Raw genomic sequence first — 13825 nt, forward strand, 5'->3', positions numbered from 1 at the left:
TTGTTTTATGGTATTTTGGATTATGGGTATTATCTGAACCGAACCCAAACCTAAATGGATATCCGATTGAACCTGAAACATTCAAAATTCCCAAAAAAAACTTGTACCAAACATGAACTCAATTGCTAATATGTATCCAAAATACACTAAGATATTATTGAACATCTAAAATAATCTTATATATTACGTGAATTTTGATGGTTGAAGGTGTGCGGTTGAAGCTTGAAGTTTTTAGATTTTGGTTTTGTTTTCATTGAATAATGTTTCTCATTTCATGAGAACTAGGTTTTTGTTTTATGCTTTCATTTATTTGGTTTTATTTATATCAATAATTATGTTTACCTTTCGTCTGATTTTGAATGATCACGTTTGATGTTCTTTTCTTATTTTTGAATTGATTTTACTTATGTTTTGGTTACAAAAATATGTACAACCCGAGTACCTTAAAACCGAAGAACCGATTTTACTTATGTTTTGGTTACAAAATAGGTACAAATCAGGTACTTTTAAACCGAAGAATCGATTGGGACCCGAACCCAAAACTATATTGGGTTGTAGCGGTTCTTTGAAGATTTACTAACCCCAACATAAACTCAATAAAACCCGAACCGGTCCAGAACCAAACTTTCACATAACCCGAATGAGGCTGATTTTGATAAACCCAAAAAACTGAGACCCGATTGGGACCCCAAATTTCCATGCCTAATAATGGCTAAGCTGGCGTGAAGGATCACCATCTTAACAATCTCAGAGCAACTTATTGCCAACTCTAAATGTTTTTTCGATCTAATATCCTATTACAATCAAACATTTAAAGCTTTCCGTTCTAAAAGACATTTCAAGGTACATTTTGTTTTAGCCTTTAAGTTGTTCCTTTCCTAAATCTGGTATTCTTAATCCGATGTTTAGTATTGCAGATGGGGAAGTTTGTGCAATTGTGGTGTAGAGAGTTTAATAGAGAAGATAACGACAACTGAAGATTTGACCTAGATCCTAATGATGTTGGCGTTGGGGCGATGATTCAAAAAAAACGAAACTTTCGAGTCTTTGATGAGCATAATGAGGATGCGGTACGTGTTAGAAGAAAAGACTCTGATTCTTTTTTCCTACCAGTTTCCAGTGTGGATTCCAAGACAACTAGAGAGGAAATCACTCCCGATAACCGTAGCTAAGACTTAGAAGATACTCGTTCTGATGAGTTGAGTGTTAGAGAGTGGTTCACTGAGCTCGTTCTCGTTGCAACAGCCGGAGCTTTTGGCGTTGCTAAATACCATTCAACCGCATAGACAATTTCATGGTTGGAAGGAAAAATATTGTGGTTGATGGGAATGGCGACGGACATTCTAGAGGTGAATATGAAAGTGAGCAGTCGTCTGTTTTCTAAGCATTTTATAAGGTTGCAGCAAACTTGAATTGACGATGATACTCATTGCAGAATTTATTGTCGGGAGAAGAATGCGTTGTAGCAGATGATATGCTCAAATTACCACAAGAACACTCTCTCAAATAAGAGGTCAAATGCAGTACTTGAGGATCGAATCCAGAGAGAGCATGGATCACACAACAGACTGTCAGCTTTAGGTAAAGCTAGAACATAAATGGAAAGCAGTAAAGCAAACATAATAAGTTATCAGTTCGTAGACAATGAGGGAAACCACTAGATCCAGGAAAATCAAACATGTAATCAAAACTCAGATTAACAGTTTTTAAGGGTTTACTAAGTTCAATCCTAGAACTTGAATTCAATTATAAGCTGTCCAACTCTCGTTGCGACAACTATCTAAATCTAGATCCTCGAAGTCCAATTCTCGTTGCGCGACCAATTTCTCTAGACAAGTATTAAGGTTCAATTCGATATGTTCACTAAGTTATCTAAGCCAACTCTTGTTGTATCTCTCAACTTAGCTCATGCAAGATTCAGAACAGGATATCTGTCACACTCTAATTTTATTCCAATTATCCTAATATCAGGTTCTATTAAGTAATCATAATAACAAACAATAAGAACAATCTTGATGAAAGAGACAATGGATTACATTAGCAGATCTATCTATCACAAGTTCATTAAGACCTTAGACAATTCCTAGATCTAACAAGTGAATTATTTAGATATGATAGAAAAAACACAATCATAATATGAAATAATTGCATAAAGATGAAAGGTAAGAAATACTGGAATTCCAATCAATCTCTGAAGGAGTTCTGATCTTCTCTCCAAAAACCTCTCCAGAGTAAAATAAATCTTAGCCTAAACAGTGGCTGCATAAAAGAAATAAATAGGTTTACAAGTCCAGGGCCTTCTTTGCAAATAAGGAAATGCAATTCTTGAAAGTGTTGTCGGTCTCACAACTTTGCACTAGCATTAATCGACGCCGTGGCAGCGCGGTTGACGCTCGCATCGTATCTTGACTCTCCTCTCTGCACAACTACAAATTCTCTTATCTTCAATCTCTATTTTGCTTCATAATCTTCAAAGTGTTACAAAGAATGTATTGGAATCGACATGATAGAATATCATTTAATATCATGACCATTTGTGATTTAAATATGTTGTTCACATATGTTTAGAATTGAGCTTCAAGATCTGTCAACAGTTCTTAGGATGGCGCAAAAAAAATGATCATGAATTTTCTTTACCACCATCGGATAATTATTATGTTGTTGACTCTGGCTATCTAAATAAAACAAGTTTTTCTTTCTCCATACATATCTTCATGAAATATGGTATTTCAGTAAAAATGCTCCTCCTACTCTTCATAACAAGCAAAAAAATTTTAAACGTTGGCATGCATCTTTGCGTTCAGTTATGGAAATGACATTTGGATTTTGGAAAAAAAATGGAGGATTATTTATGCTTTTCCAAATTACAAATGCATTATGGGGCAATAAAAATATTCTATATAGAATATAGAATGTATTATGAAATTATAATTTAAACCATCTTTTATGCACTTTCACCACTCAAACAAATATTTTAGACTGTTTGATTCGGTTGACTTGTACTTGTACCGCTAGATCCACGTTAGTTCTAGTAGATCCGCAAGAGAAAGCGGATAGCGGACGAAAAAGTTAGCAAGGGAAAGAAAGAGAAGAATTTTGGTAAATGTTTTGTTACATAAATTGTATCCTTCTCTTTTATGTGAGCTAAAATGTTGAGAAAGTGATCCGATATAATTATTTCTCGGAATAATCTAAATACATCGTTTAATATAGACTAGGATAAGACCCGCGCCTTGCGCGGAATTAAGTTATTATTTTTATTATATTTTGGAGAATGAAACAATAGTTTGGCTTCATTTGGATTAGGGGTGTTCAATCCAGATATCGGGTTGGTTTTGATTCGGTTCGGTTTTTGCGGTATTTTGGTTAGTAAAATATAACTACTATTCTAAATCCATATTTACTTTGACTTTAGTCTTTCACATACTTTTGAAAGATTTCAACTGGACAACTAAATTGATCAGCCAATCTTGTTGCTTTAAATCATTAGTATATATATATATATATATATTATTTAGTTTGAATATTTATTAAATAAAAATTCATATGCGTTATATTTTATGATCATTTGTAACTCATTATAACAAAAAAAATAATCTATTGATCACAAAATTTTCAGAGTGAGAATCTTCAAATTTCTAATAATATGTAGACGTTTCGAAAAATTCAAAATATAACATATAAGAAAAAATATAAATGTTTTATTATATATTTAATGTGATTTTTTTAATATCTTTTAATAATATAAAATTAAAAAAAGAACTAAGATACCAAAATTGTTATCAAATATTTATTATTCATAATAATTAATTTTCATATATACGTTAATCATATTAGGTAATTTCGTAGCTTCTAATTAAGGAAAGTGCAAAAACAATATTTGGTAGATTATTTATCAATTCGAATATTCGATAGTTAGTTTAATAAAAAATATAATGTAAGTTAAGATGGACCAACCTATTTTTTAAGAAAAGTATATTTTATATAGTCATTTATTAAATGAGAATTTATAATCATACACTTCTATGATCATTCATATCGTTTTATAACTGAATATTTAAATCATCGATAACAAAATTTTCAATGTGAAATCTTTAATAAGTTTATAATTTATAAATGTTTTTGAAAATTCATTGAAAGTTTTAATATTAAAATATTTATGTAATCTTATGGTATATAGTTTAATCTATATATATATATATATATGTTTTATTATTAAATGATATTTTTCACTCATATGGTTTTAAAATCATGTGTATCTTCTTATAATATTAAATAAAAGTTCATATTAATACAATTTTATGATCATTTGTAACTTATTATGACAAAAAAAATAATCTATTGATCACAAAATTTTAAGAGTGGTGATCTTCAAATTTCTAATAATTTATAGACGTTTTGAAAAATTCAAAATATAACATATAAAAAAATATAAATGTTTTTTATTATATATTTAATGTGATTTTTAATATCTTTTAATAATATAAAATTTTTAAAAAGAACTAAGATACAAAAATTGTTATCAAATATTTATTATTCATAATAATTAATTTTCACATATGTGTTAATCATATTAGGTAATTTCGTAGCTTTTATTTAAGGAAAGTGCAAAACATTTTTTGGTACGTTATTTATCAATTCGATAGTTAGTTTAATAAAAAGTGTAATATAAGTTAAGATGGACCAACCTATTTTTCTAAGAATAGTATATTTTATATAGTTATTTATTAAATAAGAATTTATAATCATACGGTTCTATGATCATTCATATCATTTTATAACAAAATATTTAAATCATCGATAACAAAATTTTCAATCTGAAATCTTTAATAAGTTTATAATTTATAAATGTTCTTGAAAATTCATTGAAACTTTTAATATTAAAATATTTATGTAATCCTATGGTATATAGTGTTTAATCTATATATATATATATATTTATTTTATTATTAAATGATATTTTTTACTCACATGGTTTTAAAATCATGTGTATCTTCTTATAATGAAAATGTTAAACCATTGATCATTAATTTTGAACATAATAATTTTAATAGTTTTAGTCATTTATTGTCGTTTTTAAAAATTCAAAATATAACATATACGAAAAAATCTAAATTTTACTTTTATAGCTAATTTGATTGTTTAATTTATTTTAATAATATAAAATTAAACAAAAAATGATGGAGGAGATATAAATTGTTATCAAATCTTTATTATTAAAATCATTAATTGTCATATATATATTAGTCATTTATGGTAATTCCGTAGGTTTGATTTAAGGAAAGAAAATAACATATCATATCATTATATCATATAGTTTGACCAACTTATGTATCTAACAACATATAAAAATCGAATGTGGACCTACTTATTTTTCAATTGAATGTAATTGACTACCTAATTGAGTGCCACCTATGCATTGGGGCCTATTTTAATTAATACAAAATTGAGGTTATATCTTTTCAAATGTTCCTCAATTAATATATAGGGGATTCTGTATTTCTAAATTTGGTGATATTTTCTAGTTTTTCTAGATCAAAGTATATTTTAGGTTATAACGTTTAGAGAAAGATTTATATACCAGCAACAGTAATAATAGAAATCATTTTTTTGGTTTGTTTTTAGTTAACAGAAGTATCATTTGTCTACTTATGGGAAAGAATCATGTATGAACATTTATTAATTAAGAGAGAAGAAAAATATATGTTGACTAAGAATAAGCTTATACTTAAGTTGTCAAGAAAAAAAAAAAAAAAAAAAAGGACTAAGAATAAGCTTATATTTAATTTCAAATTCAAATAGTTGCTCCTATGGTGTGACCTAGGGTGACACCTGTGGCATCCTCAAGCTTCGATTGGCAATTTCCACAAACCTCGAGATCAAAGGAATAATTAAGAAGGATCTCAACAGAAAAAATGAAGGACAACAATATCCAGCGAAATGACTTTTTTTAACTTTCAGGTCTTGATGACGGAAAATGGAACAAGAGTCTACACAAGGGAATATCCGGCAAAATCTTTTTTCTTTATTACAAAACATGAAATCTTACTCATAGAAATTAAGGATCTCATGCAAGAAATGGTATTGGAACCACCGGCTCGAGCGGAATGAGTGGTTCTGGTGGCATTTCGCCAGCGTCGTCTTGATGTTCAAGGAGATAGTGCAATAGGAAACGGTGTTGTCCTTCAATATGATATCGCCGGCTTACGACGCGGAGATGTGGAAAAAGTTCAGGGTGTGGGTGTGGGGCTACTCCACGACGGTAACGGATCACCAATGGGGCAGCACCGGCACCAAGCTATTGTAAGCAGAAGAAAAAGAAAGGTTATGACAAAAAGTTAACAAAGAGACACCAAAGAATTTAAACTCGAGGCATTGTGATGTTGATGCGATCAAGTATCAATTCTGGTAGTTAGAGAGATGAACAAGAGAAACAACTTTCTATTGATGATATAAAGAAGTTACAAGAGTGATCTAACCACTAGATACCTCTCTCTAATCCTCCCTCGTTACTTATATAGTATAATAACCAAACATTGATCAAGCCCTCCCAAATCATGATTTTACCATGTCAACCAATGCCAACACGTATCAGAAAGTTTCAAGACAAACCGTACGCATGGAAGTCCTGACGCCGTCGAATAGGAGTGATGTAGAGGTAAAGGCCATCAATTGGAGTGTGTACATGAATGTCGAGCACTTCATAGGTGTTGTCAATCATAAGCATGTGCAGTATTTGAGTTGTGGAGAGTGTGTTCTCAGTGGAATGCTGTTCGATTCCGGCTGGGGATATAACATAAAAGAGAGTCGGGCGATGTGAAGTCAAGTGATTAAACACCATTACCAAGACACAAAGAGCGCAGAACAAAAATCGAACATGAAAGAAATCAAATAAATCGCTGCAATTTACAGAGTAAGCAATTCATAAAAGACACACCTGTGATGGCAGCTATTGCTTCACCGGCAGCAACGGCGGCTCCGGCACCTCCAGCTCCAGCGGCTCCGGCACCTCCAGCTCCAATGTCCGCCGCATTTACATTCAATGTAAAACCATGACCAGGTGGAATTACTACCGTGAAGCCTCCCCCCTCCAAGAAAACCAAGTGTGCCTGAACTTCAGGGACGAGAGTGACTTGCATTTGAGAGGATTTTTTGGATTTAGGGAGATTGTTTTGGATTTACGAACCCTAAATTTTCGGAAATGGGAAAGTGAGATGACGCATATCCGATGGTTTTCTATGCTTCGCTTCTCGACCCGCAGAAAACGATGTCGTATGGGACCACTTCTAAATTGACCAAATCGAGGGTTCGAAAGTTTTTCATTATTTTGCAAATAAAACAAAATAAAACTCCATTGGTTTAATACAGACCCATGTTCGGGAATGCGCTGTGCGTAACGCGTGCGGCCGTCCGAGCCTAGCGAAATAAAAAAAAATCAGAGATTAATCGTAGATTAATTGGAGATTAATTATAAGGGTTTATATATATATATATATATATATATTAGTATCCGTAAAAAAAATCAGTGAGTGTAACGTAGTCTAGTGGTTAGTGCGCATATCCAAGCTTTGGAGGTTTGCGGGATCGAGCCCCGAAATGGTTGTTTTGCTTCATTTTTTTTTCATTTTTGTTTTTAATGAGTATGTAATTACACAAATACCCTCTTCTTCATCTTCCCCAATTTTGACCTGCAAACCCTAAATTTCGAATCTCACCATTCTTTTCACGATTTCAACCTCTTTTCTAATGGTTTTGTTCAATTGTAATGGGATTTCAACCATAACTATGATTATAACCTGAAAATGTTCTTAAAATTTTTTTTTTTTTGAAAAATCCGAGTTTTAGGACGAATTGGTCCAATCCGCCATGGTGCACAACCGAGTAACGTTTAAGCGCCGATTAAACGGCCGATTTGCCCGCGTTTTAGAACAGGGATATAGACTAGTATTATCCCTTATTATTTTACTTGTATATTTTCTTAATCTAGATAAGAAAAATATATGCAACACACTTGTTTTTTTTTTTTTTGAACTGATTTGTGCATTAAATTAAAATATTGTGGCAAGAGTGGTTACAAGACCAACAATAGAAATAAACCCTTTAGAAACTCAATAAGAACCCCCGCCCCATTTTAGAAAATGAAGGCCCAATCCAGCTATCACTAACTAAAGAAAGGAAACGAGAGACGAGATGAGACGGAACCCTAGTCCGATTGGAACGCGACTCGAAACTAACGACGAAGTATCACGGGAAATGGAGAAACCAGTACTGCATCAGATCACTGGCTAGTGAGTTGTTCTCAGGACGCATGGCGGAGATTCTGTTCTTGATGATTGCGGTGATTTTTGCTATGATCTGATCCACGGATCGGTGGTTCCCGCGGTGAAGCCGTTCGTTCCTTTCCCACCATATATTGTAAATCACCGCTTGCCAAGAAAGAATGGAGAGGTATTTATGATTCGCAGAGGTAGATTGAGACAGGAGAGATTGAGCAATGTCATCCCATGAACTTGATGTTGAGTTAATGTTAAATCGAGAAGAGAAATGGTTCCAGACATCACTCGAGAAGGAGCAGGTAAAGTAGATATGGCCTCTGCTTTCATTCGCTTGATTACGAAGGAGGCAAGATGGGTCTGTTTGAAGGTTCCATGATAAGAGACGATCCCGAGTAGGGCATCGATTCAATAGCATCAGCCATGCCAGAGATTTGTGTTTAGGAATACCTTTCTTGATCCAGATCAGGCGGTACCAAGGAACATTGGGAAGAGGCTCCTGTAGAGATTGGTAGATGAGAGAACTTGAGAAGGATCGCTGTTGTCTGCCATTGACAATCCATTGTGGGAAGCTTGGTGTGTCTGAGAGGTTGATCGTTGTCAAATGAGTTAGTAGTTCCTCCATTCGGTTGGAGCGAGCTGATTGAAGTTCCTCCACTTAGTCCACGGATCAAACCAGAAGCTAACATCAATGCCATTGCATGGATCTATTATTGCCCATTGAATTTCAGTTTGCCTGATCGCAAGGATCTGCTTGAATAGCCAGGTATGAGACTGTTTCGGTTTCATTTGCCAAATGCTTTCATCTTTTATAACATTTTGGTGTATCCAAGCAACCCACACTGATTCCGTTCGAACAGGAGCAACCATAAGAGTTTGATGGTACAAGTTGTGTTCCAGAGCTCTAGGTTCCTGAGACCTAAGCCTCCACAACGTTTCGGCTGGGTGACTTTGTCCCAAGCAACTCTAGCCACATATATACCTTCAAGGGTGCCTTTCCAGAGAAATGCGTTGCATTTTATCTATTGCGTGGATACATTCTTTTGGTAAGACAAAAGCTCCACACCAGAAATTCGTTATGCCAGCTATGACTGTAGAAATGAGCACTTGTCTGCCTGCAAAGGATAAATATTTTGATGTCCATGAGTTGATTTTGGATCTGACCTGTTGCAGGAGTGGTTCACAATTGGCAATTGAGAGCTTCTTGGAGTTAAGCGGTAGGCCTAGGTATCGTACGGGAAGGGGACCAACAGGGATGCCAGTGGTAGAAACAATGGAAGTCGTCTCATCTTCAGTTAACCCACTTGGAAAGAAGCAGGATTTCTCCACACTTATGGCTAGTCCAGAGAAGACCTGGAGAACTCCTTGGACAGAGTTAGAAGAAACAACACAAAAGTAAGATATATGCTAACACACAAAAGTAAATATTATGATACTGCTTTAAAATATAAACCTATTCATGTTATCATTTCTATAATACTATCTGATAAGTCACTTTTTAGATGTCTCTCTCGTATTAATTCCTATGATGATTGACCCTTAGTGAATTAAAAAATATTACATTATATCTAATTACGTTTATTTAAAAAGTTTCTTTTTTATTTATATGTTTCTGTTAATTAGATTTTAATTTACTTTCCTTTTTTTTATTTTTTCAAATAACATACTCCATATGTTCCATATTATTTGATGTTTTACTCCAATGCACAAATATTGAGAAAAACTATTTTTTTTAATCAAAATTATCATTGAGTTACAATTTAAAATTTTGTATTTAATTATAAATAAAAATAATAAAAATTCAATTGGTTACATAGTTTTTGATAAAGTTAAAGTTACATAGATTTGTGCAAACATCATTTATTATGAAACAACAAATCTTTCCTACAACATCAAGTATATTGATACGGAAGGAGTATATAATAAAAAGGAAATATTTATAAAGTTAAAAACGATATTTAAAAAAAAAATATATATATATATATATATGTAATGTGATTTTAAAAAAATTAACAAAAATAATCTTAATATTAAAAATATATTATTAAAATTTACTTATACATCTAAGATGAAAAACTGAACTAATCCAATAAAAAAACAATTCAGTTTGATTTTATTAGAATCAAAAATAATTATACATGGAATATATGTATCTCCACATACACACAAAATGCGAAACTGAAATAATCAAATTTCTTATATCCAAAACAAATTTCTAATTAAAATTTTTGATAAAGAAATAATCTTGATATCAAGAAAAATATTATCAAAATATACTCAATAACTCACAAAGTAAGTAACAGAATTATTCCATTTTTTATATCCAAAATCAAAGGTCTAACTAGAATAAAACATACTATTTTACAGAATTATGTATTTATTTTATACATATAAATTACAGGATACCTCAAAACATATTAATAAATAAATAAAACATTAAAAAAATTTACAATATGTTTCTTTTGTAAACTATATATGAATGAAATTTCAAAATATTATATTTATGTTCCTTTATGTAATTTTTAATTGATTAATACTTTAGTTTATTTTGTCTATTTGACTCTAAAATATGTTATACATAATCTTACTAAAATATAGCAAATTTAATCAAAATTTTAAAATCCATTTAGAACAAAAAATATTATGGTTGAATTTAGAAAAGTACAAGCAATCTAAAATACAATGACTAAATCGACTAGATATTACGTATACAAAATATATCTATTTAAAATAACATAATATTATTAATATAAATTAGGGAAAATTTGGAAAAATGCCATCAAATGAGAATATATTTTGAAAAGTACACTATATTTTTAAATTTTTGAAAACTACACTTATTTATAAGTGAAATTACTTAATTAACCTAACTAAGAGTATAATAATTTCAATACTTAAATAAGAAGTTAATAGAAATAGAACAAATAAACATAATGATTTCTGTGTTTTGTTCTAAGTTATACAACAAAAAGTTCCGGAATTTAATTTTTTTTTTAAACTTCTGGGTTTTAGTAATTTTTTAAACTTGGTTTTCGTACTTTTTTTAAAAGTTGTAGTTCTTTTTTTGTATCTTAGGAGGAATACACAATCGTGTCATTGTCAACATGAACTTTGGAGTTTGATGATTTTTTGTTATAATTTAGACTCTTAAATATACTTATAATCACCACAGTTTTCTTGAAAACATTCGCAATCTTTTGACCTATATATGTAACGGATGTGCTATATATCACGAACTCTTTGACTTTTTTTAGTCTCTCAAAACTCAATTAACATATCATTTATTATATTCTAGGCTAGGTTTTATATACTCAACTCTTTTAAACTTCATGAGTAAACAACATATTTTATATTCACAAAGCTTTAATAAGAAAATATGATAGAAGGGTTTTTCGAAAAATCTTTATATCAGATATGTTTCGGAGATACCGTTATAAATATTCAATTGTTATCCATATATAATTTTAGATATTAGTATTTAATATAATTATCTCAAAAAATTTATAATACAAATAATTTTGAGTTTTATTATTAAAACGTTTTGAATTTAAAATTAAATAAGGGCAAAAGAGTCTTATAGTGCATAAATAAGTGTAGTTTGCAAAATATTATTATAACAATGTATTTTTCAAATTTACAATTTTAAATAGGGTAGTTTACAAATTATCCCTATAAATTATACATATAATTATAAAATCATTTAAACTGAAAATAAAATATTAAATAATTATTATAAATATTTATATCCGTACATGAGCCCGGAATAATCACCTAGTAACAAATTAAAAATGAAATCATTGACCAAAATAAAATAAAAGAAACAATAAATTATGATGAGTTAGAATTTAACTGAAAATATTTTGATATCAAAAATCCAACAAATAGATTAAAAGATCGATACTACAATCAAAGGAAACAATTTAAACATATTTAAACATAGCTAAGTTTCATCTCGTTAAACAAATTTTAATTGTATATGTAGTTATCTTTTTTCATAAGAATAGCTTTTATACTAATAATAACTTCATGTTTCCAATAGTTTATTTTGTGAAACAAAACTCTGATTTTCTACCATTTTGTGAAAACTTAAGCTACAAAAATAAAAGTATATTCTCATAAAATCTTCAACTTGAATCATGGAGAAAATATAATGGAAGAGTTAATAGAAAAAGTGAGGAACTTTTTCTAGTTACAGAAAATATTTAACAATTAATTAAAGTGTATAATTTTGATAAAACTACTGAAAGTATAACAATTAATAAAATCTTTGCCACACTCAAAACTAAAATAAACTACTGAAAGTATCGAGAAAAGAGAAAGATAAAATATATAGAAAAAGAAATAAAATATATAGAAAATAAAAATAGGAACTTTTTCTAGTTACAGAAAATATTTAACAATTAATTAAAGTGTATAATTTTGATGTTTTACATCTCAAGTTTTTATTGCTCGAATGATTTGTACTTTAATATATAAAAGACTAGGATCGATCCGTGCTACATGTAGGATGTCTTACATTTGTGTTTTGTTTTGTTGATTTTGGGTTTTAAATATATGGTTGTTTATGCATATGATATTAGTGTTGGTTTATTTTTTTTGTATAAAGTGTGATGCATTTTCAATGTTAATAGTTTTTTTTACTTTGATTTAGTTAATTGTAGACTGGTTGAATTTAGTAATTGTAAATCCTTTTTAAGTTGTTTATGTGCAGAGCTGATGTTTGAAAGTGTCTTTTTTTGTAATTCATGTTTTTATTGTCGCGTATATATTTTGATCGTGTTAATAGTACTGTGGTACTTTTTAAAAAATACAATTTTTTTTTTGACAGACTAGGTAACAACACCAGAATAGAACAACCGATAAAATATAATTCCTTATGGAAGGACCTCGTAGTCCTAGCTAAAGAATCAGAAATCTGGTTTTGCACTCGTGGAATACGAATGATCTTGAAGTCCGGATAGCATCTCTGCAGAGTCTCTATTCTCTCCAGTTCTGTTGCAAAGCTTGGCCAAGCTTTGGGCTCCTTAATCATGGCGAATAAATGCTTCCAATCCGTCCCAAAGCTCTTTCGCCCATCTTAGTGCTTCCACTTATGAATGCAAGGCAGACTCTCGCCGTAGATAATTTCGTATTCCCATAAGTTAAACCTTCCCTAAGCTATCCATCCAAACCCATCCACACCCACAGAACAGTGATGTGGATGTCTATGACCCATTATCATGCAGATATTACCCAAGACTAAGACTTGGGATACCTCAATACTATGATCTTGCGGAGTAGGTGACACCATTTCGTTTGCGTTGAACCAGACTTGACACCCACTCTTTGCATAACGAACTAGCTCTTATGGATCCCTGTCTATCCCCCTAAAGAGCTTGTCATTTTGTGCCTTCTAAATATACCAGATTATCCAGGGATACGGATCCATGTCTACTTCTGGCTCGGCAATGCTGTTCTTTCTCCAGAATAGACAATCCATATTAGCATAGATACTCGGTATCGAAAATATATCTAGACTTGTTGGTGTTGAAGATAGGGACCAAGCTTGTAAA

The 13825-nt window shown here is 31.0% G+C and overlaps 2 protein-coding genes across 3 annotated transcripts; both read right to left on the reverse strand.

Moving 5' to 3' along the window:
• Positions 1-5929: 5929 nt before the first annotated feature.
• Positions 5930-7338, reverse strand: LOC125584201. 2 transcript variants are annotated; one of them, XM_048752289.1, is made up of 3 exons: positions 6938-7338; positions 6613-6783; positions 5930-6298 (listed from the first exon to the last, which is right to left on the reverse strand). In XM_048752289.1, exons 1-3 carry the CDS (start codon positions 7137-7139, stop codon positions 6231-6233), a joined length of 441 nt encoding a protein of 146 aa, XP_048608246.1. In that variant the 5' UTR covers positions 7140-7338; the 3' UTR covers positions 5930-6230. The 2 variants fall into 2 exon arrangements, with proteins under 2 accessions (XP_048608246.1, XP_048608247.1); XM_048752290.1 differs by having other exon boundaries at positions 6618-6783; positions 6938-7336.
• Positions 7339-8244: 906 nt separating this feature from the next.
• On the reverse strand, positions 8245-8898 carry LOC125582902. Its single transcript, XM_048749350.1, has one exon. It carries the CDS (start codon positions 8896-8898, stop codon positions 8245-8247), a length of 654 nt encoding a protein of 217 aa, XP_048605307.1.
• Positions 8899-13825: the final 4927 nt, after the last annotated feature.

The sequence above is a fragment of the Brassica napus genome, chromosome C3 (genome assembly GCF_020379485.1).
Source record: "Brassica napus cultivar Da-Ae chromosome C3, Da-Ae, whole genome shotgun sequence".
NCBI classification, from domain to species: Eukaryota; Viridiplantae; Streptophyta; class Magnoliopsida; order Brassicales; family Brassicaceae; genus Brassica; species Brassica napus.

What these genes read in the sequence shown, in the direction of transcription:
- LOC125584201 (XM_048752289.1), bottom strand. Translation starts at nt 7,139, where the DNA reads ATGCAAGTCACTCTCGTCCCTGAAGTTCAGGCACACTTGGTTTTCTTG. An exon ending in AGCAATAGCTGCCATCACAG is followed by an intron (nt 6,784 to 6,937) that starts GTGTGTCTTTTA and finishes TTATATCCCCAG; the next exon opens with CCGGAATCGAACAGCATTCC. An exon ending in TCAGGACTTCCATGCGTACG is followed by an intron (nt 6,299 to 6,612) that starts GTTTGTCTTGAA and finishes TGCTTACAATAG; the next exon opens with CTTGGTGCCGGTGCTGCCCC.
- LOC125582902 (XM_048749350.1), bottom strand. Translation starts at nt 8,898, where the DNA reads ATGGAGGAACTACTAACTCATTTGACAACGATCAACCTCTCAGACACA.